Source organism: Cynoglossus semilaevis, chromosome 15, assembly GCF_000523025.1.
Source record: "Cynoglossus semilaevis isolate Cse_v1.0 chromosome 15, Cse_v1.0, whole genome shotgun sequence".
NCBI lineage: Eukaryota > Metazoa > Chordata > Actinopteri > Pleuronectiformes > Cynoglossidae > Cynoglossus > Cynoglossus semilaevis.
In genome coordinates, this window is record NC_024321.1 from 8484219 (window position 1) to 8508827 (window position 24609).

At 40.7% G+C, this 24609-nt stretch overlaps 2 protein-coding genes across 6 annotated transcripts in view; both read left to right on the forward strand.

The window, feature by feature from the left end:
- arap3 (ArfGAP with RhoGAP domain, ankyrin repeat and PH domain 3) overlaps window positions 1-15836 on the forward strand; it is a 17485-nt gene extending 1649 nt beyond the window's left edge. The window contains exons 2-35 of one of the 2 annotated variants that reach the window (XM_025063008.1): window positions 3138-3340; window positions 3719-4648; window positions 5289-5329; window positions 5421-5503; window positions 5615-5682; window positions 6019-6261; window positions 6604-6673; window positions 6937-7057; window positions 7456-7640; window positions 7757-7863; window positions 8290-8489; window positions 8742-8827; window positions 9021-9203; window positions 9297-9438; window positions 9526-9627; window positions 9779-9941; window positions 10035-10137; window positions 10506-10704; window positions 10787-10850; window positions 10929-11092; window positions 11177-11389; window positions 11616-11721; window positions 11814-11961; window positions 12431-12499; window positions 12589-12663; window positions 12742-12859; window positions 12948-13076; window positions 13179-13315; window positions 13436-13518; window positions 13628-13663; window positions 14194-14257; window positions 14336-14479; window positions 14570-14608; window positions 14837-15836. In XM_025063008.1, coding sequence (XP_024918776.1) covers window positions 3267-3340; window positions 3719-4648; window positions 5289-5329; window positions 5421-5503; window positions 5615-5682; window positions 6019-6261; window positions 6604-6673; window positions 6937-7057; window positions 7456-7640; window positions 7757-7863; window positions 8290-8489; window positions 8742-8827; window positions 9021-9203; window positions 9297-9438; window positions 9526-9627; window positions 9779-9941; window positions 10035-10137; window positions 10506-10704; window positions 10787-10850; window positions 10929-11092; window positions 11177-11389; window positions 11616-11721; window positions 11814-11961; window positions 12431-12499; window positions 12589-12663; window positions 12742-12859; window positions 12948-13076; window positions 13179-13315; window positions 13436-13518; window positions 13628-13663; window positions 14194-14257; window positions 14336-14479; window positions 14570-14608; window positions 14837-15235 — 5088 coding nt within the window. In that variant the 5' untranslated portion in view covers window positions 3138-3266 and the 3' untranslated portion in view covers window positions 15236-15836. Of the gene's footprint in view, window positions 1-3137; window positions 3341-3718; window positions 4649-5288; window positions 5330-5420; window positions 5504-5614; window positions 5683-6018; window positions 6262-6603; window positions 6674-6936; window positions 7058-7455; window positions 7641-7756; window positions 7864-8289; window positions 8490-8741; window positions 8828-9020; window positions 9204-9296; window positions 9439-9525; window positions 9631-9778; window positions 9942-10034; window positions 10138-10505; window positions 10705-10786; window positions 10851-10928; window positions 11093-11176; window positions 11390-11615; window positions 11722-11813; window positions 11962-12430; window positions 12500-12588; window positions 12664-12741; window positions 12860-12947; window positions 13077-13178; window positions 13316-13435; window positions 13519-13627; window positions 13664-14193; window positions 14258-14335; window positions 14480-14569; window positions 14609-14836 lie in introns of both variants that reach the window. The other variant, XM_008326824.3, reaches the window with a different exon arrangement.
- Window positions 15837-16091: 255 nt separating this feature from the next.
- Window positions 16092-24609, forward strand: part of LOC103390799 (transcription factor COE1) — a 68994-nt gene continuing 60476 nt past the window's right edge. For 3 of the 4 annotated variants that reach the window (XM_008326826.3, XM_008326827.3, XM_017039514.2), the window contains exon 1: window positions 20437-20570. In XM_008326826.3, coding sequence (XP_008325048.1) covers window positions 20437-20570 — 134 coding nt within the window. Of the gene's footprint in view, window positions 16542-18487; window positions 18572-20436; window positions 20571-24609 lie in introns of those variants that run through there. The other variant, XM_025063009.1, reaches the window with a different exon arrangement.

Here is a 24609-nt window from a genome sequence, read left to right on the forward strand (position 1 = left end):
CTGAACATTTTTACATTGCTACTCCTGACTAATTTTAGATTTTCAGTAATAGTAATATCCTCACCATTTATTCACAGTCTCTATGTTTTAGGCAGAGTTTTCTAAAATCTGTAGGCACCATATTGAATTTACTTTAACAACATTAGCAAAAAGTCATCAAAGTACAAGAGTAAACCCACCATTACTCTCTGACTCAGGGGATTTGCCAATAAATATTTGTGTTCCTTAAATATCAGCTCATACAAACAAACAAACTTTACAAAAGCTCTTCTATATGCAACATTGGCCCAAATTATATTTTTGCTGCAGGTCTCTGCCGGCACTGACACTTCTAGTAAAACCTGTTGCAGTTCCATCCAAAGAAACTAATACATACTGTAGCTAAGAATGGCAGTGTGGGGCAATTATTTGTGGGAAACATAAAACAGAAACATCATGTAAAGGGAAAACTTGACTTCCTGTTTGACTTAAGGGTTCAGAAAGAAACAAAGTAGCAATTACATGCAGCGATGTCACTATGATGTTGGACTCATGTCGTTCAGAAGGACCTGCATGTTTTAATACATCAGGGAGGACTGACCTGGTTCCATCAGGACACAACAGGGTGGAGCCAAGCAGAGGGCCACTGTTTACCTGTCCAGGTGTAGGTTGGGCTTTTGAGTCAGTGAAGGCAGCTTTTGCCTTCAAAACATGGTCAGCCATTTTGTTTGTGTTGAGTCCAAATGTTTCCCTAAGAAAGTTCCGAATGTCTTGATTTGTTTTTGTAAATAAGCTGTTGTTAGGAACACTACAGGAACAGTGTCATTCCTTCCTGTCCAGTGGCTCCTAAAAACAAGGACACAGATAGACAGTCCTCTCTGCTCACACCTTCACATCCACCATCTTACCCAGAATTCTCTGCTCCTGCTTTCTCTCCCTCTCCCTCTTTTCCTCTATGTGTGTGTTCCAGTTACAGCTCAGAAACAATCAACCTTCTGTTCATCACAGAGACTCACTGTTACTCTGCTCCCCTGCTCCCCCTTCATTTGTTCTCACTTCACTCCCCCGTCCTGTCTCTCTCTCTCCGTCTCTGTCTCTCTCACTTTGGTGGAGGTGGGAAGTGAAGGTCAATATTTTTGTTTTTGCTGGGTTCAATTTAACTTTGGTACCCGTGATCTAGAGTCTAAACCTGGTAGAGGTGTGAAATACGCATACATATGGGTCTGGAAGAAAACAAGAGTTTAACCCTCCACATTCAATAACAACCCTTTTCTTCTTCTAAAATTAAAATCACACTAAAATGTGAAATTTAGTATTGCAATCCATACATGAGAGTTAAACTCCACACCAATGTCTATGAAGAATTTGAACAAGTTTTGAATGGCACGGCAAACAGCCAGGTTTACTTCTGTCTCATATGGAAAGTTTGTCATTTCAGTATAGTGTGAAAAACTATGATCTATAACTTGGTTGTAATGCACTTTAAAGTCAACACTTTTCTTTGCAGTTGAAGATTTGGGGGACTGAGCGGATCAGATAGATAGCTGGTGGTCCTTTCTTGGTATGTGTGTGGACGTGTAAGTGTGTATATTTGTGCGCACGTCCGGTAGGTGGAAGTAAAATAGGAGGGTCTCTTTCCTCTCAGCTCTTCCTGCCTCCATTAAAATTCTGTACTCTGGTGGGTGAGATCTGCATCATGTGACCTCAGCATCCTCAGTCAGGTTCTCTGCCGGAGTCTTAAGTAATGTGAGGAGCTTAGAAACTTTACAATTGTAGCTATTTGGTTAGGCAAAATCCCAGACTTGGTTTTGGTCCTGATCCAGGCCCATTGGAGTTTCAGGTCAGAACAGAAGCTGGTTTCTATGGTGTCATGTGAAGAAGCTAAAGTGAGGAGGAAGAGGAAGCAACTGTGACTCACTTCCTGTTAAGTCTTTGTCTTAACGCTGGAGACTGCTGACCCCTGTGTCAGTGTGTATCTGTGTATTTTTAGCCTCTTGTGATTGTCACCATCATCTTCATCATCTTCACCTGCTTCATACACACACACACACGTGCACACACACAGGATGCAGGGACAAAAGGGTGAAGGGCTTTCAAAGAAGTAACCCAGTGCAGGTTTTTCTGTCTTGATGAGGTCCAGGGTGTGGACATGACCATGTCAGGACATGACCACGGGTTGAGAACCTTTTCCTGTTTCACTCACTCTCCTACAGTTCAACATAATGAACTCCAACTGAATTCTTCAAATTGTGTTACTCATCGGACCGTGGACACTGAATCATTTGCGTTGGATGTACCATAAATAAACACAGCCAGTGACTCTCCTCGTGCTACTGCTAAGCTAACATATGGTTAGCTAGTAGAGACAGAGCTCGCTAAGTTGGACAACATTGACCACATCTTCTCATGGGGTGGATTATTTCATAGAGCCATCGGTTGTTTTGATTTTGACTTATATCTAAGTGTGCTTCTATGCTAAATAGGCTACGGCCAGCTCTGATAGAAGTAATGATGAAATAGATAGGGTATTTAAGTTATTTCTGATTTCTTTTAAAGAGTATTCATATCAGGTTTTTTAAACTACCAGAGAACCTCAGGTCTAAGGGCAGATAAAGCTGATACTGATCTCAGTTGTTAGCAATTTGTCACTAGCCACCGTTTCCCTAACATCGATATAGACTTTGTAGTTATGCTAGTCCTGTGTGTTAACCACCTGATAGACAGTAGACATTTGTCCTCACCACGACATTAGTACAAAGTCAGCTGTGATTGGCTGTAACACTATTGTGCTACAGGAGCCAGTGATGGGCCATCTGACATGGTTAGGTTAACCGTGCAGCGTATTTTAATACATTTTGACAAAGATCTTGTAAATGTTGAAGAAAACCCTGACATGGAGCATGTGTGAGTGTGTGATCATGTGTGTCTCCTGCAGCAGACTGCCTCTTGTTGTGCAGAGGTCAAAGGCCATTATGCTGCAGATACAGACAAACAATACCTCAGCTGTGTCCACTCACTGACATCATCTGCTTCTGCGGTTTTATTTGGCCAATCAGCAGGGTCATGATCCTGGGGGGAGGTCAAAGTTCACACTTATACCCTCTGGATGCTGTAAAAACAGCAGTGTGTATGTCTGATGCTCTTGTTTCTGTCCTCAGATGGAATGCTGCCTGTAGGTCAGCCATGACTCCGCCCTGTCAGAAGAACGCCTGCCGTTTATAGGTCAGTGATGGCCGCCACCGTATTTTCAGGAGGACACAGAGGAAGCGACGCCACATCCAGACTCCATGTTGGTCGCCATGGCAACACTGGATGGAAGCACACCGGTTGAGACGCTCCTGTCAGCAATTCACCTGGAAAGGTGAGGATGGGGTCTCGGCCAGTATAATCATGTGGCTCAAACAGGGTTGTCATTTCTGTCCCAAGACAATGTTCAAACATTTTTTCATGTCTAGACCTGTAGAGATACAGAATAATTGTTACAGTTTTTGCATTGAATACAGGTTTTTTGCTTGCTAACAGCAAAAAACGATATACTTTTACTGTTGGGCAAAGAGATAGAAATAGCAAGGAATTTTAGAATGTGTTTTATTCCTGAAAAATAATCATTTAATCTCTTTTACATTCAAAACTGCCCAAGTACAATGATGTGTTTAACAACATACAGTATGTACAGTGTTTATTGTTGGACAAACAAACATTAGATCCTCTCATTCTTGATTCAATCTTTCCACCTCAGGTATGTGGACACATTCCGTCGAGCTGCTCTTCTGTTGGCCAGAGACTTCACCCACTTGGACCATGATGCCCTGGTCAGTCTGGGTGTGACCGCCACCGGACATAGGAAGAGAATTCTCCGGCTGGTCAATCACATTCAGAGGCTAGAGGTTCAAAGATCTGGTCAGAAAGCTGTGTCTGATCTCCCACGGGAGCGCTGTCAGTCCGTATCCTCTTCTCTGAGATTTTGTGAATCCACTTTGCGCAGTCAGTCTACAGGAACGGTGAACTTTGAGGCGCTCAGGAACAGTTCAGCACCAAACCTCACTGCAATGTTGGCAAACTCAGACTCCAAAAGAGCTGTAGTGAAGCCAGTCCCTAAACCCAGAACTGTTTTCAACCGACGCAGGACTGCACCCATCAACTTCTGTCCTGCCCCAGACCCAGCTCCGCCCCCTCCTCGGAGACTCTCCCAGGAGTCCATTTGTTTTGTGTTAGACAGATTAAGTTGCAAGGACATGCCTAGCCCTAACAACAGGTCTGACTCTGATCTTGATGATAAGATGACCACGCCCAACAGGAACCTAAGTCAGGCAGAAAAGATGAGGCCAACACGTAGTTTGTCTCTGTCAGATACTGGTGGTGCAGTTCCTCCTGTTCCTCCACGCCTCCACCGCCTAGCCCTCCCCTCAGTCCAACAGGATGCTGCACCCTCTGCTTCTTTGCCTGTTCAACCAGAACAGAACCAGATTTTGTCCTCACTCATTTCATATCCTGGTAGTCATGAGAGAAACTCATGTTCAAGTTCTCCCAGAGAGGGAATAGAGATGGTCTCCAATGAGATCTATTGGGGAACTTCACCTGGATCTACTGCCTCCAGTGGTGGCAGGAGTCACAGCAGTGAGTTGTCAGGTCCGATGACTCCGCCCAGACAAACTCCTGAAAGGAACAGGTATGTCCGCAATCAGCATCTAAAAATGGTTTGTTTGTTTGGTGTCATTCCATTTGATTGAAACAACATTCTGGGGGGTATGTTTTTAATTAAAATCGCAGTTCCACACACACAACGGGTGGTTGCATTTTATTACTCAATTTTTGGGACTATAAGTCGCTATGGAGTACAAGTGGAAAATAACGAACATGTACATTTTCAGTGGGAGTAGCAGATACTCATACACAAGCCTAGAGTGCCCTCTAGTGGCTGTCAGTGTGAAAACAACAAACGTGAAATTATATATTTTAATATGTAAGTCGCACCTGAGTATAAGTCGCAAACCCAGCGAAAGGATGAAACAAAGAGCAACTTATAGTACGGAAATACGGTAATTTAAAAAGAGAGGTCAGCAAGTGACAGTGTTTTTGTGGAAATGTTTTGTGTCTATAACCTGCTGGAAATGTTTTTATCATGGGAGTGATATTAGCTAAGGTGTTTATCCCTTAAGTTTAAATGATCATATCTATATACAGTACAGAACAAAAAAAGTGGAATTACCTGCAGTGTGTACTTGTTTACTAGTCCTTAGACAATACTTGTTAACCCGTCCGATGTGACTGATCCATTAACACCTTCTTTGGTGTTTGTGTAATTTCAGTTGCAGCACTTTAAGTAACAACTCATCAGGATCAGCTCGAGGTAAGTTCAGAAGTGACTTAGTTCAAGTTTACTCTTTGGGATTTTGTTTTAAACAAAAATGAAGTTAAAGCTGTTGTTCAACTACCACCAGTTTCCACTGATGATCCTGATGAGGAGATAAGCCCATACTGTGAAACTGTTTTTCAGATGAGAAGAAATCCTCATGCCTGTGAGGTGAGACTTTTGTTCTTTGAAAAGAAAATATATAAAGTATCTTCACTTGTGACATCAGCAAAGATCTGAAATGAAAGGTGCGGTCATTTCAGTCCTTATTTGTTTTTCCAGAGTGAAAGAGGACAGTTCAATGGACGGGACTTTAGAAAGGAAGATGGAAAACATGCAGAGGATCATGGGTAAAATATTACAACAGTCTAAATTAAAAAACACATTTGCAGAGTCAGTGTTTGAGTGAGAGGAGCTGGGTTTGAGAACTGGTATTTACTCTAATCTCTAAGTGTTTCCTGAATTTGATCAGATTCAAAATTTGACCACATTTTAATGCAGGTACGGAAGATATTTTTATTCCACCTCGACCCACGTTTTTAAAGCAACTTATAATGTGTTCTAGAAGACAGTTAGCACAGTAAAAATTTAAATAAAAAAAAAGTTTTTTAGGCTAGTTTTCTTAAATCTTTGTGTAAGAGCAACAGGATAAGTCTGTTCTCTCTCATGCTGTTGTGCATCTTAAGGTCCCAGAAGTTATCATGGACCAAACGTTTGTCTCACGCCCTTCATTCTGCCGGAGAAACTCAGGGTTACAGCACTGTAGGTGAATCCCCACCTCCCCTCCACGGTCTGTCTTTGCCCACCCACACCTTCCTGTCAGAGAGCGATGAAGACTTGATCATCTCACCTTATGCCAGCTACACTTCCCTGACAGAGAGAGCGCCACCTATCATCAGCGGCTGGCTTGACAAACTGTCTCCGCAAGGGTGAGTTAAGTTCACACACCACTGTTGTGGATTTGTTGACGACCTTTTATCTATCAGTGGTTCTTTAGGAATTTTAAGTGATCCTGGGTGCAATCCTTCTGTGTCTGTCAGGTATCAATTGTCAGCTCCTGCTTTCCTGCTGCACCTCCTCCTCTCTGCTCCTCCTTGTGTGTCCTTCCTCCTCAGAAGTTGCCTTTGCCTAACTAGCTCCTCTTCCTCTTTTTCACCTTCATCCTCGACTCGGTCTGTTTGTCTTCCTTCCGTTTTTTTTCTTCTCTCTGCAACAGCTGGTTGGGTTGAGTTTGTGAAACTGAATTCTGGGTCTGTTAATCTATTTTTTAGAAACTACGTTTTTCAGAAGCGCTATGTCAAATTTGACGGAAAAAACCTGATGTACTTCGGCAGTGAGAAGGTATGAAAAGACATTTCTTCTCATCATCCCCCAATGCTGAAAGCTCTTAAAGGTTCACTCAAGCTCGCTCTAATTATTGAATGCTTCATATGTAATACCAATTGATTTAAACATCCATATAGTAAAAAAAGTTTCAATTTAAAAATAAAAATCCATAATGTAGATAGTATATGTACAGACTGTTACTTATTGATAATGTACAGTACCTCTGGGCACTTCTGGGTTCCTTCTTCTGACATTTTGTCACTATTGTCACGTTCCAGGATGTCTACCCCAAAGGGGTGATTCCATTGGCTGCCATCCAGATGTCCCGTCCAGCCAAGGACACCAAATTTGAAATAGTGACAAGTCATCGGATTTTTGTATTTAAAGCTGAAAATGAAGGTATTTGGTCACAGTAATGGGTGTAACTAACAATTCTCTTCTTGACTTAGACTTCGTTGTTGGACATTTGTCTTCTATGGTGCACACTTTCAGAAGGCCAAAAAAAGAAAAACAGGAAACAGGGACAGACACTTCTATTCTCTCTTAGAATATCAAATCGAAATGAATAATACATTTATAACAAATGTTTTATTAATGAAAATATAATAATAATATTATAACTAATACATTGATTTTAACACCGTTGTAGGTGAAAGAGTACTAATCTATCCTATGATCTGAAACCAGAATAGTTCCATGACTGATCTGTGACTCCTGACTCAGAGAGTGACTAGTTCGAGCTCCAGAAACGCCAGGCATGACTGTAATGTTGATGCCTCATGACTGATGTGTTCTAGTGCTGAAGAGGCGCTGGGTGTCCATACTGCAGGAACATGTCAGGGATCAGCTGGTGTTCGGGCAGCGGCGGTTTGGTCCTGGCTCTCACTGCCAGAAACATGGCGCCCTGGAGCTGAAAGGAACCAAGTCCAAAGTGTACGCTGCCATCAACACAGACCAGATCTGGCTTCACAAGAGTGAGATGGTGAGACAGGAGGAACACAAGCACAGGAATAATGTTTTTCTAGCTCCACTGCAGTAAGGCAGCAGTGGGCGACAGCACATGCTCCTCCAACTGTTTTTTTACATCTTTGTCTGCAGTGTTTCCGTAATGGAATCGGCATCACAGTGATTGAAGCTCGTGGGTCGACTATTAGAGATGGAAAAAACAAGAGCTTTGACCTGATCACACCATACAAAACATTCAGGTAACATCCAAGGAAAAGAAATGTTTTTTTATGTGGCAAGAATGCAGGATTGGAATTTCAATTTGGGTTTTATGTATGAAACAGGGACCTTTAATGCTGATAGTGAAAATAAACAATATAATGCCAAATAATTTAGTTTTGTTGTGACTTTATCAAATGTGTACTTATCTTGATTGGCCTGGAAAAATCTAGTTTAGTACCAGTACCTAAGGTTGGACCACGGGATTTTGATAACAGTCCATGCACAGGACAGAGAGAAAACAAATGCCACAGTTTTTTATTTATTTATTTATTTACAAATTCTACCTCTAAATTGAAACAATGTCAGTGTAAAATTCTATTCTAAATTTTTGCATTTGATCAATTATTACCATGTTTTGGACATAAGTTCCAGGTTTAAAATGATGCTTTGCTTCACCCTCTCAGCTTCACTGCAGAGTCCGACCGTGAGAAACGAGACTGGATGGAGGCGCTGCAGGAGGCAATCGCAGAGACGCTGTCAGATTATGAGGTGGCAGAAAAGATCTGGTCTAACCGGTCAAATCGAATGTGTGCTGACTGCAAGGCCCTGAATCCAGACTGGGCCTCCATTAACCTGTGTGTGGTCATCTGCAAGAACTGTGCAGGTAACAGAGCTGATTTAGTTTATTTCATATCTGTCATATCTGTAGGAAATGGCTGCTAACCCTATAGAATATTTGATAAGCTGTTATTAAAATATTTTTAAAAAAATGTTGCGTTTGTTACATGTGTTTCTGTCACAGTTTAAAGTGGGTCCGTTACAGAACATTTGGCTGAAACTAAAAGACGGCTGAAGACGGTGAACGTTCTCTGTCAGCTGGTTCAACTACAGCCTCAACTGTGTGTCTGTGTTTTAGGGCAGCACAGGAGTCTGGGGACAATGATCTCTAAAGTACAGAGTCTGAAGTTGGACACCAGTGTGTGGAGCAATGAGATCGTCCAGGTACATGATTTAACTTAATTTACTTTTAACTTTAGCAGAGTTTGACATCAGTTGTGCTGGAGAATGAGTGAGGTCAATCAACAAAGAGCAGAGGAGACACCCTTGTTTAGATCTGGGTGTGAAACTCTTTAAGACTATCTGACAGATTTGAGGTTTGAATTGAAAATGAATCCCAAATTGCTTTCTCTTTCAGCTCTTCATCATGATCGGTAATGACAAAGCTAATGACTTCTGGGCAGCACGTATGTCCGTTGCTGATGAGCTTGATTGTGACGCCTCTCCCGAACAGAGGCGAGAGTTTGTGACTCAGAAATACAGAGAGGGACGGTTTCGTCTGCCGCACCTTTCATTCGCCAGTCAGGAGGAGCTACTTAAGGTCTGGAGGGTTGACAGTTCTGTGAAAATGTCACCACTGAACCACTGTTGCCTGATCGTATTCTCATTATTATTATTCTTATGTTTTGTGTAGGTGCTGTGTACGGCTGTTTCTGAACAGACGCTTTTGAAAACCGCCACACGGATTTTCACAGAAGCAGAGTCGACTCGAGCAGCCAGCGACTGTGATGATGCTCAACAGCAGCCTCCTGTGGTGGAACATTGTCCCACATCAGGTCTGAACTCTCTATGGTTGGTGTGTTAGCATGTTAACATAGGTTGAGTGATCACAAAGCTCATGTGTGTGTTTGTTCTCTGTTCAGATCCCAGTGTGTATGATGAGATAATGCAGCCCGTTCTCCACTCTGGTTACCTCTTTAAATCTGGGTCAGCAAATAGAGGGACGCTGTCCAGGAAAACCAGAGATGGTAGGAGGACGTTCACACCTTATAGTTTAATGGTTTATAAAATATTATCGTGTTATCATCGATATATACAGAATATAAAAACATGTCATCTTCCTGCATGAGTCTTCTCTGACTGTATGGTTTCTTTTGAAATTCTGCTTTGTCTTAGATTTCCAGAAGTACTGGTGTTCAGTGGACCGGTCGCTGCTGCTGTATGAGTCGGAGCGATCAGTCGATCCTTCCATTCAGATCAATGCTAAAGACATTGTATGTTTGGGCATCAGTCGACCTGATGCATCCAACAATAACAACAACAATGGATTTATCGACAGGTACAAATCCTGATCAATGACCTCTTTTGGTCCAATCATTCCTGAGCTCCATGTGAACTGAATGTTCTCTGCCCTCTCCTTGTTACGTTGCAGGTTCCGTTACACTTTTGAGTTGTATTTGACGACAGAGAAACTGCACCAATTTGGTGTGGAGACGGCTGATGCTCTGCACAGCTGGACCAAAGCCATTGGGAAGGTCAGGCTTACATCACTGAGCTGTACCTGAATTTCTCAAGATTTTGAAGTTTAACAATGTTTCTCTGTATTTGAAAGAATTTAATATTTGCAAAGTAAGAATAGATATTTAAATAAAATATTTCATCCAAACAAAATTTTATTTCAAATTCTTTATAATTTACTGTTACAGGTACTTCTTCACAGCTCAAAACCTATGTGAATGTATATCTAATGTATGAGTCAAAAAGTTAATGCTTCAGTTCAAAATGTTAAAATATTGACCATTAATTAGATTTTTTGTTTATGTTGAAATATCTAATATTTCATATTTTTTTAATGAACATTTTTACTTTTGTCTCACCACGATGTTGCTGCTGCTACCACCAGGCGGCGACACCACTCAGCTGTCACTGTCTTCTGACCAGGGAGTTTGATCGGGTGGGATTGCTTAGATACCGGGCCATGCTTGACCCTCAGCAGTGGAAGGACGGCTACTTTGTCCTACAGAAGTCCAACCTCTTCATCTGTCCTCAAAACGATGGTGCAGCAGAGGACATCATCAACCTGAACCGTCTGCAGGAGCTGAGTTAGTGTCCCACGTTGTTCTGTTGCTGTTCTTGTCCATGCACTGGACTTGGGTTAGTGAAACACATTTGTTTGCAATGCAGGTATCACTACGGAAATCGAAAACCACGAGAAGAAAGATGTCCTAGTGTTGGTGGAGAAAGGAAGGTGAGAAGACTGACCGTTTTCCTGTTACGCTGCTGGAGTCTGTCCAGTGTTTCTAAAGCCTTCTTGTGTACTCATCAGGACGCTACACCTTCAAGGTGTCGGCCGCACAGACTTCTCTATGTGGTACTCTGACATCCAGCGAGCAGCAGGCGGTAAAGGAAACACCCTGAGGGAGCAGCAGTTGAGTCGAAACGACATCCCCATCATTGTGGACAGCTGCATGTCCTTCATCACGCAGTATGGTAAGACGGTGCAGGTACTGCAGGTGAAAACAACACAAAAGTCTTTGTTGACCTTGCTGAGTCTTGATGTGGTTTTTTCTGCAGGTTTGGGTCACGAGGGGATCTATAGGAAAAACGGCGCCAAGTCTAGGATAAAGCTGCTAATGGATGAGTTTCGCAAGGACGCTCGCAACGTCAAGCTGCGAATTGGAGACCACTTCATTGAGGATGTGACAGATGTCCTGAAAAGGTTCTTCAGAGAGATTGAGGACCCTGTTTTCATGGCAGATCTCCACCCGATGTGGCAGGATGCTGCCAGTGAGTCTGATCCTTATCTGAGCTGGCTCTGAATACAAGTGCAGTTTGAGCCCACAAGATATGCATGATATCTAGATACAATAAGTAGTGTTATCTGGAGATAGACAAAGCTAAGAAATTTATTGTAATTATGACAATGTATTAACTCTCACTGTATTCATCAATCTTTATTATGTGACACATATATATATTTATATATTGTGTGTGAAATACATTAAACCTTCAGAAATCCCTCAGAAGGTTCAGCGGTTGGACCGTTATAAAGAGATCATCAAAAGCCTTCCTCGAGTCAACAGGACGACTCTTGCAGCTCTCTTTGGTCACCTGTACAGGCGAGTCCTACTGAGTGGCCAACATCTACAGTCCGAACACAGCAGCTGTTCGGATGTTTTCAGTAACAGCTGTTTCTGTTTGTTTGCTTCAGAGTGCAGAAGTGCGCAGACCTGAACCAGATGTGCACCAAGAACCTGTCGCTGCTCTTTGCCCCCAGTCTTTTCCAGACAGATGGGAAGGGTGAACATGAGGTGAAGATTGTGGAGGACTTGATCGACAACTATCTGTATGTCTTTGATGTGAGTACACCAGACAGGAAACCACTGTGAATGTAGTACTGTAATCCTCCTGTGGTACCCAGATTTTTTTTAACAGCATTAGAAAAATTACGAACTTGACCATGTGTACACAAAATGTACAGAATGGTTCATAGACTGACCTGTTTATAAAAAATAGGCATCCTTAAGTTTTCATTTTGGAACCTGCATAAAAATACAAGTCGGGTGCAGTACCAGTGCTGACCAGTAGATTAATGAGCGGTTTCTTGATTTGCAAATGTTAGGCTTCAAATGTTGATAGGAAGCAAAGGGACATTGGTTAAGTCATAAAAATGTTTCTAAAAAAATGGGCAACTCAATGTAACATGTCAGATAATTCTTAAATCTTGTAACTTGTATATATTTCATTTGGTTCAATGTATAGGATAGCAACACAATAATTGTGCCTATTTTTATTTAAATTGACTGATCTAACTTGTGTCGGTTTTAGATTGATGAGGAGCATCAGAATCAAATTGAGCTGGAAATCAGCCTCATCACCACCTGGAAGGACACACAGGTACACAGTCATTTTTCACACACAGACCCTGATCAGTGATCAAGTGAAGTTATAAGTGACACATTATATATTTTTTTTAATTACCGAAGCTGTCACAGGCTGGAGATCTGATCATTGAAGTGTATCTGGAGATGAAGATTCCAGACTGCTGCATCACACTGAAAGTAAATCTCAAACTATACTTGAGACAGGAAAGAAAGTAAATATTCAGCAGTGACACACTTGACCTCTGAATCCTGCAGGTATCACCGACCATGTGTGCTGAGGAACTGACCAACCAGGTTCTGTATATGAGGAATGTTCCTGCTGGAGACAAAGACATCTGGATGACGTTTGAAGCCATCGAGGTTGGACAGCTAGGTGAGTCAAATATCTGTCTCTGTGTGTGGACATCTATTTCTCCGAGTGCGTGTGCAATCTATTTCTTTTTTCTGTCTCCGTCTCACAGAGCGTCCATTACATCCTAAAGAAAAAGTTCTGGAACAGGCGTTACAGTGGTGCAAGATGGCTGACCCAAGCTCTGCCTACCTGGTGGTGAAGAAGGTTCCAATTGGAGAAGGCATTAACATCCTCACCTGTATGTTCACCTGTTGTATGAATACAGCTGCTGTACTGCTCACGTTTTCACCTAGCCCCCTTTGGTAAACTGCTTATTTCCTGTTTGTCTGCCTTTCTGCAGCTTATCAGAGTGACATCATGAAAGTGGGATTGGTTTGGTGTCGCGAGGAGCCGCCAAAGTTTCTTCAAGGGAACAGATTCCAGGAAAGAACGTTCCAGATTAAGAAACAAAAGCTGCTGCTGCTCAAAGACAAGAAGGTAAGAGGAGCATTGATTCCTACTTCAGAGTCTCAGAGCAGAACTTTTATTTACGTACCAAGATGTGTTTCTCAAACTGTTGGTGGCGTTGATGCGCCTGGTCTTCTAATTGTCCTTTAGAGCATTAAACCAGAGAAGCAGTGGTCTCTGAAGTCTATGAAGGTATACATTGGCATCAGGAAAAAACTTAAAGCTCCAACCAGGTAATAGAAACTTGGACCATCTATTTGTTTTTATCACCTGATATTAATTGGTTCGGAGGTCAAAGGTTATTGGTGGTGGACATCAACTAAGCCTGTTATGCACCTGCAGGTGGGGCCTTACATTGATGTCAGACAAACACCAGCTGTAAGTACCTGCTCTGCTGTCATCACTATCAATCAGCCAATAGGAACAATGCATGCAGATGATCTTGTCTGTAAATCTGTTAGCAATAAACAAAGGCCTAATTTTAATCTGTAGTCAGTGGTTTAATACCGTTACATAATCACACACTCACCCAAGTTGTAATTGCAGACTACTTAAACAGAATTGCTTTCTACATTGTAGTGTTCATATAATAAATAACAGTGTCAAAGGCACAGATGCAAATTTGTAACGCAGCATTTGGAATAATTTCCTTATAAACAGTGGTCCCCAACCCCCGAGCTGTGGACTGGCACCGGTCCAAGGGAAAACTGTCAGACATTTAACCAGTCTGTGGCACAGAAAAGGTTGGGGACCGCTGCTATAGATCTTTAAAGTTAAAGTGAGCCTTTGAGATAAAACATTTGATAGATAAAGTGCAAATTGATATTGTTTTTTTTTCTCAGGTCACCTTCAGAAATATCTTTCCATGCATTTTCATCACCTCTTTTTTGGAAATGTATCTATTACAGGTTTTTATGCTGTAGCTGTGAGACTGACCTCTGGGACTGGGTCACCTGCTTCCTAAAAGCTCAGGTCAGTTTTAAGTCAACTCCAGGGAAACCCTTCCAGTTCGGAGTTTACAAGGAAAACATACAATTTATTTCCCTCTAGAACAAAGACCCGGGGCCTGCAGTGCTGAGGCGACACTCATCTGCTGACATCTCAAAACAGAAGTTTGGAACGATGCCACTGGTTCCAATCAGGGGAGATGAGAGAGAGAGCAACAGCACCATGCTGTCGGCCAATCAGAAGCTGGTTAGACTACATTTTCTCGGGTGACATTATCGCAAATAATGTTTTTATCCTCTGTCCAAATAATCACTTTCTCTGGTTTATATCCTACAGAGGAAGCTACACGACAGACGGACGCTCTCTATGTATTTTGTGAGTACTGCAGTTAAATTGTTTTTTTATAACTTTATTAAAAAATAAAGTAAGTTGGTAGGTAAATAAATAGGTGACCTTTATGTTTTTTTTAAGTGAATCTTGTATTTATCTTCAGGCTCTGTGATTCTGGGTCTTTAATTCTCTGGTCCTGATTCACTTTCTTTAGTATTTGTGCCTCCAAGTCTTTGAGTCTCTGTTTTTGACTCTTTGTGTTTCTGTTTTCAGCCAATGAAAGTGCAGCATGACTCTTTGGATGAGCGCTCTGACTCTCCTGACCTCCCTGAACCTCTCTATGAGGAGGTTGGTGACTTCGGCCTGCAGGTGCTGAAGTCTCTGGAGACAAGTTTTCTGTCCAGCAGTAATGCAGAAACTCACGAAGTCCCTGACGATCCTCCTCTCAGACTCATCCCAGTAGATTCAAGGCAAATGGATCAGATCAACACATTGGACCCAGAGCTGAGCATTGGTGAAAGAGAGGCAGACTGCAGCCCGTCAACAAACAAGAGAAGGACGCAGCAATTGGGCTGCACTCAGTCACAAGAACTGCTGCTGCAGGAGCTGTCATCAGCCTTCACCAGGAAGACACAAGAGGAAGAGGAGGAGGAGAGGCCGTATGATGTGTGACAAGCTAATCTGAAAAAAGAAGGGACAGAGAGCCAGAAGGACTTAATAATAACGACGTGACATATCATTGAACGGGCAACTTTTTTTTTTTAGGAATAAATGAATATTCCTGAAAGCTTTTGGAATTAAAGAAGAACAAAATAAGATGACACCTGTGATGACGAATCATCAAAAAGATGAAGGAAACAAGTTAGAAAACCTTTATAACAAAAAATAAAGACACAACATGTATTGAGATACAAACTTTTTAAGCCTGTCAACATGGATTTAAACCTAATATTAACCCAAGAACTCTGAGTTTTACATAGAAAAGTTAAAATTTTAAAATGAGGATTTTGTCATCAGAATTCGATTGAGGAACGTGGATTGATACATTTCAGGTGTAAACCTGAGAACATGAATTTTTACTGACTGACACTGAAGTGGTCATCAAGATGTTTTACTCTCATTGTTGCCCTGTGTAATTTCACATTTAAGTCCACATTTATTCTTTTTATTTATTGTAAAAGTACTTTGTGTTGTAGCAACAGGAAGAGATGCATCTGCACTGTCATCAGTAAAAATGAACTTACTTTAAATAAAATCTTTATATTCCACCACACTCACTCACAGGCCCTGGTGTGGCCATATGTAGTTTGTGATGTTTATGTTTATTACTCCACAAACAACTATGTCTTGTACATGAGGATATAAAATATATTTTGGTCCGTAAATGTTGCTAAGTCTGTGTGTGTGCATTCATCTGTGTGACATCACTTGTGTTTCTTCACATCACAGTTTTCAAAGATGGTGCTTGCAGAGTGCTGTGTTTATAGGCCAAGCAGAAGGTTCTGGGTTTGATTCCACTAATCCCCATTCCCAAATTGGGTTGCATCAGGAATGGCTCCGCACTTAAACATTGTCCCACAAAATTATGTGCAGATACTACTCTGTCAAAATGTGGAAATTAGGCAATTAATATGATTGGTCACTTAAACATGATTGGTCACATTAAGAATATACTTTATCAACAAAATTCTTAGTAGCTGCTATGTCAAAAGTCTGTCATCGTCCATTTTGTTTCCTTGTTCCCTCTGGGTTTCTGCTTATTTAATACTACTGCAGGCTATTTACCTTTACTGCAACTACTGTACTTTGCAATCAGTGCTTGGAGCAAGCGGCAAATACATTTTATTGCGAAAAAGTCTCTTGGAAACTAGTATGTGATTGGTCGACACTGTCAGCCCCAGCAGGGGATTGGCTCTCAATCAAAGCAGAGACATCCAAGATGGTTGCCGAACGCTAGCCTCATCTGTATTTGTTTCAGGTAAGTGTTTCCCACTATCAAGATTAGTTTTTTGGGGTTTTGTGTGTTGCCCATCATAAAGTTAAAACTGTTGAAAACAAGCCATTAGAAATCTAAATGTGCATGGTGTAGAAACTAAGTCTGTTGCAAACTAATTTTCTTGAGCGGCTACGTGGGACTTAATATCAAACAAACTAGCTTTGGTAACATGTTTTTAGTGGCTACTAATGTGTAAATCAAACTTCATATAAGTATAGTGGTGACTATTGTTTCCTGTGTCTTCATATGTGCATTTATTTAGTTAGTGTACATGTTCACCTTGCTAGGTTTTAAAATGTGTGACTCATTTTAAAACCTTGCTAGGTTTTAAAATGTGTGACTCACAATATGTCTAAATACTGTGTTCTAACTCTGTTTGAGTTTTAGTTTAGCCTTTAAGTTTTCAGTGATGTGCAGACGTTTGTTCGCACTAGGTTTGAATACGTTAACACGCACATGTTTTCTATGTTTTGTAGTTTTAGTTTTGTTCCATGTGTGAATAAACAAACGACGAAACAAGCTGTAATGTGTTATTGGTTCCACTAGAGGGCATACGTTACTTGGTCATGAAGTTATACGTGCCTGCATAATCAAGAATAAACACTCACCGTTTAACTCGCATTACAAACTCACACAACAGTTTCCAGTAAATACAACATTCCTTTTTGGTAATATATAAGGTAACTATGTGAGATTGAAATCGCGGTCAGCACGTTCTATTAAAATCTAATCGAATATAATTATTGGTTTGTAAACGTTTGAAATATGCATTTCTGTTTTATATAACTCTCTCTTGGGGAAAATAAACAAGGCTAACTCTATTTTTTTTAGTTTACTCTGTGTTATATCGAATACAAATTATGTATGATGATAGTCAAGGATGAAAAACATTAACGTTTGGCTACAGATCGTTAACGTATCCTTCAGTGTTCTGCCAATAGTATTATTAACAAAGGGCACATAATAGAGCGATCTTAAAAGTGTAGTGCCTTTCTTTGACAGCTAAGTGTCGCCCTGTAACTGTACGAGTTGCGACGAAACAAAGCGAATTACGCTTTATAACTAGAAAAAGAATTGATAAAACATTTAAATAATTAAATACGCAGTTAATAGTTGTTGTATTTAAAACCTAATCCAAAGACGCTTTTATTGTTTATTTGTTTATTGTTTTTTACTTTAAATAAAATTACGTTAATTTGACGTATTAATAGCAGTCTTATGATAATTAAATTAATCATGTTGATAAAAATGTAAATATAATAAACGTTGGAGAGCCTTGAATCATTTGGCGTTATGGTAATGATTTATTTAATACGATATTTGAGATATTGTCTCCAGTCTTTTTATTCACATATTAAAATTTTAAAGCATCTAAACTCATTAAAATATTTTTGATGTAATGATCCTGAGAGGATGATGATGATGATGATGATAAAGATGCCACCCCCAAAGTTCTGCAGGTAGCAGAACTCCACAGGCTTAAGAAGGAGCTTGAGAACGTCTCATCATTCCACATGAATATAGTAATATTCATCACAGCTCTCTACAAAAATAATATTCTGCAGGTTCCCACCCCATGCTTTAGTTCCAGGAGCTGCTAATAGTCCTGTTCTGATCCAGTTTTAATCAAGTGAAAAGCAGCTGACAGCTGTCTGATGGCTCCACTGCAGGTTCCCAGGAATCTCTGAGGTGTTTGAAAGATGTTCCAGAAAACTCTCAAGAGATTTGTAGTGTGTTCACAATGAGGTCAGGGTCTCCTGCAGATGGATTCAGAAAATCTGGTTCCTATCCAGATGAGGTCTAAAGGTCCTGATGTATGTGTCCTGCTCTTTAATGAGAGCAGAAATATTTGTTCAAGTTCTTTCTATGTTCCAGGAAGTTTTCAAGTTAACATTTAAGACGATATCCACAGTGTTTTGCCATTCCAGGTTCATTCCAGGTCCTGGTCCAGAAGGTTTTTGGTTTCATTTGAATGATTTCGAGATTCCTGACAGCATCTGCTTTGCGGGAGGGTGAGGAAAATTCATAATGACTTTCCAGGACGCATTCCAGGTTTCCCTGAGTCTTTGGCCCCTCTGATTTAGATAATATTATAAAATCTATCTTAGTAATAGCGAAAAGGCACAATGTTTACACAGAATAGTACTGATAATCATAATTAAAACCACGTCGTCACTATAATGAACATGGTTTATGGTAATATCCCTTTTAATTATTTTAATTCAGAGTAAATGTAATACATTTGTTCTTACTTTAGGCAAATTATCATCATTAATAAAGTAATGAATATCATATATGTAATAATCATGTTGATATAACAGCCTATTATTTCCTCATCATCTTCTTTACCAGGATGTTTCCAGCTCACAAATATATATATATATATATTTTAGATTTTTCCAGATGTTTTCCCTTTTTCCCCAAAGGAGGGAAAAGATAAATATTTAATCAGCAGAACGCGGGAGCTTCTGCTTCATTAAAGCCAGTCTGGTTCTGTCGATACATCATCAAAAACAAAAACAAACAAAAAAAGTAAATAGGAATCAAAATCACATTATGATGATACTAATAGTATTAATTGTTGTTATAATTATCATCGTTGCTGTTTAGTTTATTGTTTCTGTTACATTCATAATCTCAATGGACACATGTATGTCTAACGGAGAGCTTCGGCATTTGCGAGTATTTCTCCTGTGTTAATTCTCATAATCTCGCGTGTTTGTGCGTGCATAAAACAAATTAAGGCATCCTCTTTAATGTCTAAACCGAGTCATTAACCATGACGTCACAGTCCCTTCACCTGTTTAATCTTTTTAATCCTAATTTCAAACGTCACTCATTTCTTTTCCAGTTCACGCGCTCGAACACGCGGAAAAACCCTCATGTACAAACATCGACGTAACGCAGAGCGCTAGCCAATGAGAGAGCGACGGGGCGTGTCCTACATACAAACGGGTTTCCTTTTATGGTGATGTCCCCGCCCTCTCCTGTCCAGGCCGTTTCCCCCGGGAGTTTCAGAGCCGCGGAGGCCAAGAGAAGGAGTTGTCCGCCGGGACAGTGGAGCCGAAGAAAGGAGGAGGAGGAGGAGGAGGAGGAGGAGGAGGAGGAGGAGGAGGAGGAGGAGGAGGGAGAAGAAGAGAAGGAGGAGGAGGAAAGGTTCCTGCTCCCCCTTGCTCCCCGGGGAGCATCAGCCTCCTCCTGCAGCTCCGTCCCTCCCTCTTGTTTTCTAATCATTTCATTTGACTCTTTTTGAAGCTTCGCCTCTTTTTCATTTTCCCTCTAAACCCTCAGCGGCTCTGCCTCCTCTCATCACCGGGCTCTGCCTCCTCTCCTCACCGGGCTCTGCCTCCTCTCCTCGCCGGGCTCTGCCTCCTCTTATCCCGTGCTTTGCCTCCTATCATCACCGGGCTCTGCCTCTTTAACCCGGGTTCAGCCTCTTCTCATCACCGGGCTCTGCCTCTTCCTTATCCGCTTTACAAACAACTCCTGCCGCCCTCTAACGCTCCAGACCCCGGTTGCTCCTTCACTGAGATGCTCCTTTCTCCAGCTGCTCGTCCTCCTCCTCTCTCCTCTCTGCAGTGACTCCTTTCAGTTGTAGCGGACACGGATCTAAAAGCAGCCCCGCAGGAGCCCACAGGGAGTCCGGCTCTGCTCTGGATCAGGACCCGGGACTTTAGGGGAAACTCGCTGGTGTCTCCTCCTCCCTCCTCCTCCTTCCTCCTCCTCCTCCTGCTGCTGTTGCACCTTAATCCAGGTGCTGCTTTGGCTTTTTGAGTGTCCGCTGCAGGAGGATTACTCTTCATCTTTTTCTTGATTTTTCCCCCCGCTGTTGCTGCTACAGAAGGAGAAGAAGAAAGTCTCCAGGACAGAAACTTTCATGTTCTCCCTGCAGGACAGCCTCCCTCGGGGGGCCCTGACCATGAAGGAGGAGCCGCTCCCCACCGGTATGACCCCGGTGCGCTCCTGGATGCAGGGCGCAGGGATTTTGGACGCGAACACAGCGGCTCAGAGGTGAAAACACACAGGCACATCTTAACACACAAACACACACTTAAACACTCACGCAGTGGGGATGAAGGACCACAAAAGGCTTTTTCAGATAAAGTTTGTGCGGAGCCTGTGCAGTGTCACAGCTTGAGAAAAATAATGACCTGAAATAAATTTCGAAAAAAGTAGAAAAACGCAGAAAAAACGTAAAACAGAACTAAAATGAATGTTCTTCTTTTAAAGGGCTGTAAAGCAAAAGTTTCTCTCACTATTTCTCTGATTTAAAAACCTCACATTTGTCATCATTTATCACAGCAAAAACAACTGATCCCTGAAGAAACATTTCAATCTGGATCATTTATCTCTTTACATTTTGACAACTGAACCTGCAGCTTGTGCGCGTGCTCCTGCAGCCTCTCTGCGCAGGACCAGACCAAGAACGGAGACCAAAACCTCACCAGAACCAAAACTTTTTTCCACGCTCTTGTATGGAGCGGTAGATGGTGCAGACTCGAACACGCCGCGCGTAACAGACGCGCAGCGGCAGAAGCGGCAGATGTAGCGCGAACGCCGCACACGTCAGATTACAGATCAAAGAACAGAACCAGAAAAAAAAAAAAAAATCATATTTAGAAGTTTGTGATCATTCAATTTAAACAGCTTTAGATTCATGTCACATTAAATATCTTGAGTTTTCCTTTTCGTTTTATTTACGCGGTTCAAGGCAGAGTCTCTCTAAAAACAACAAATTTAAAAGTTGATGGTTATAAATAAAAAAGGATAATTTAAAGTATGAAGTATGATCATGTGACCGCCGTCGGAAATTAACATACAAATAAAGCATTTTTTAATCTTTATAAATAAAAAAAGAAATAAAATGCTGTGCCGACAGTAAACCTCTATATTAATACAAATAATAAAACAAGTTAAAACAGCACTCAAATGTGTGTGTGCGCGTTGATTTAACAGCTCACACGACGTACACGGTACAGAGTAACAGTCTGGGGTTCGCAGTTGCTGTCCCTTTATTCATTTAAGACTTTTTAAAAATAATTGATTAAATTGGAAATGCTGCATTGTTTAGGACTAAACAGACACATCCCGGTGAAGACGTATAAACCAACAACCCCACTCAGGGGCTGTTAAAATAGCGCTAAAACATTTTAAAAAGTTTGGACCGAGCCTAAAAATGGTCTTTCGCAGATACTTAAATATGTGAGTAGGAAAAAAAAAAACAACTTTGGTTTTAATCGAGCCAGAAATCGCAGAAACAAAACTCTGAGACAAAAAAAAGAAAAAAAAAACCTGACAAAACCAGTTAACTGATATATTCATTAATTCACCTCCGTTTAAACAGTTAAACTCATTCATTTTAGTTTCCCGCCATCTGCAGAAGACGCTGCTTTCACCTTATATTACGTTCCTTTTTGTATTTGCAGTTTATTTTTTGTCGTGCAGTTTTAAAGCAATTTATTAATGAAATTAGACCAGCAGTTTTAAATAAACAAATGTATTGATACAATGAAGATGTAAAAACTGGGGTTTCTGCCCCCACTGTAATCAGCTGCGTTTATTTTAGAGGGTTATCATATATCATTTAATTAAAATCACATTAGATTAGGTTCAACTTCAGTGTTTCTGCAAATGTCACCAGCACACGACAACAAACTGAAGTAAATCAGAGCAGCTAAATAATAATAATAATAGAATATGATATAAATTACATAATAAAAGAGTTTTGGACACTGGGCTGTAATATAAAATATATATTAAATCAGATTTTTACAGATTTTCACAAATCCCAAGTGTGAAAGTGTTTATTTTTTAAGCGCTGAACTCAGAAACAAAAAGATCAGAGACGATTTTTCTCAGCTGAAGATTATATTAATGATCTTTATTCCATTTAATTTTTTATCACACACTCAGAATGCTTGGAAGATTAGAAGATGATAATTAAAACAGATCGATTTAACTGTGATGTGTGAGAGATTCTGATAAGACATCACCTTTTATTTTGGCAGTGACTTTATTACATTCACTTTTCTTCTTTCTTCCCCCTGAAATTAGTTTTAAAAGCTACCGAAGCAACAACATGTTGACATCATAAAAAGAAGTCTTTGTCCCATCGATTAACTTAATTAAAACGTTTTATCTGCCACCTCCTTCTTCATCAGTGTTAATTCCAGTGGTTTAACACCAATTCTCTGATGAATTATTGGCTGAGCTGTCTTAGTCACCGTGCATATTAGAACAGTATCAACAGTCACTCTATCGTTCTAGACTCTCCTCCTCCCGCTGCCTTTTTATAATGTTGGTTTGCATATCTGTCCTGATTTGACCACCTCGGCTTGTCAGCAGCGACATTTAAATTCCACAGTGTTCAGAGTCAAACTCAGTCTAAAGCTTCATGTCACATACAAACAGAAAGAACAAATGTAAATGTCAGTTCTCTCTGTTTAACAGTGTATTAAAAAAAACAGGTATTTAAATTAATTGGATTTAAATACCTGAATACAACTTTAAATTAGATTAGATGACAGTAGATTACATTAGATTCCACTTTATTATTTACACGTGCCAAAGGAACAAGGCAATAAAACCCAGAAGCAAGCAGAGGCAATGAAACCATGTATTCACAGGGTAATGGTACACAAGTACTAGTTACTGTGGTGTTTATGGCACAAACGTGTAACAAAGTGTATAAAATGCGAAATGTATTGCGGGTATAATTCTTACCTGTGCGTACGATGACCAATATGCGGTGTTCTACTGCTAGACATACGGTATGTTTTTCTGTATTTTGCATAATCACAACGTCAGTTTTATTCATCAGGAAAAATTCCTCAACATGCCGCTGTAATATTTAGGTCGATTATTCACCTTGTGTGTTTTCTAAAACATCACCTCTATGGACCCAGACAGATGCAAAGGCAGATTTAAACCACTAGAGACGAAGTAAAACTTGAGGTTGTTGGATTTATTAGTTTGGTTTGATCATCGTGGCAGGTCATAAATAATATACAGTTCAGCCGCGGGCCACAGCAACCCTGTTCAAGGGCCATAATGGGCCCCCGGGCCAGACTTTTGACATGACTGAGGTGACTATAGCTTTGTAGATTCAAAGATATCAGTTTATACTCGCTGCTCTGTAAAAAATAAATAAAAGAAAACCAGAACATAACAGTTTTCTTCTTAATTTCCTTTCTTTTCAACTTATTTTTCAACTACTTTTCCTTTTTTCTGTCAGATTTTGCTTTCGCTATGATTTTCTTCTTCTCATTCTCTCTCCCTCCCTATGACACCTCTATCGTCTACTGATCGTCCCCTCTGCGTTCTTGCTTTAACACTATGTTACATGTGTCATCAGTCATGAGGTTCAGCTTTATGTTCTCACCTAAATGTGTTTGTCGGCTTGTTTATGAGTAGAGCCTGGCAAACAATAAAGAACAAGATAGAATTCTTTTGTGTCTCTACATTTGGTTTGATCCAGGGTTTATGGCTTTTTTTTACATTTTGGTATGTGTCTTGTGTATGTGACACTAATGGGTGATGGCCACAAGGTTCCTACTAAAAGTATGAGTAGAATTTTAGATCTCAGTAAATGTCTTGTACTAAAACTAAAAGGCGGAATCATAAAGTTTTTCATACAGTGACATTCTGTAAAACTTCCGATTGGAAAAGTCAAAGAGAGAAACCAGGTGATTTCCCTGGACCCTCCCTGACACTCTCAGCGTTAGAGCAGAGTGAGTGATCCTGTCTTCCACGCCCTGTCTCTGTCCTCTGTGGTTAAACTGTGTGTGTGCGAGCGCGTGTGTGTTTGGGAATAATCAATGATCAGGAGTCTCCCTCTTCTGCCTCTTTCTCTGTTGGCATCATCATTCAGCCTCAGCTTAGTCGTGAAGACTTGGGATTTCAACTACTCGCCACCACCTGGTGGCCAGTCTCCAGTGTGGTGTCCTTAACTGTGTTATGTCAATTACGGATTCCTGAGTTGTTCTGTGTTTCAACTCACCAGAATATTTATTTTGGCTCATCAGATCACAGAATAAACATTTATTCATTT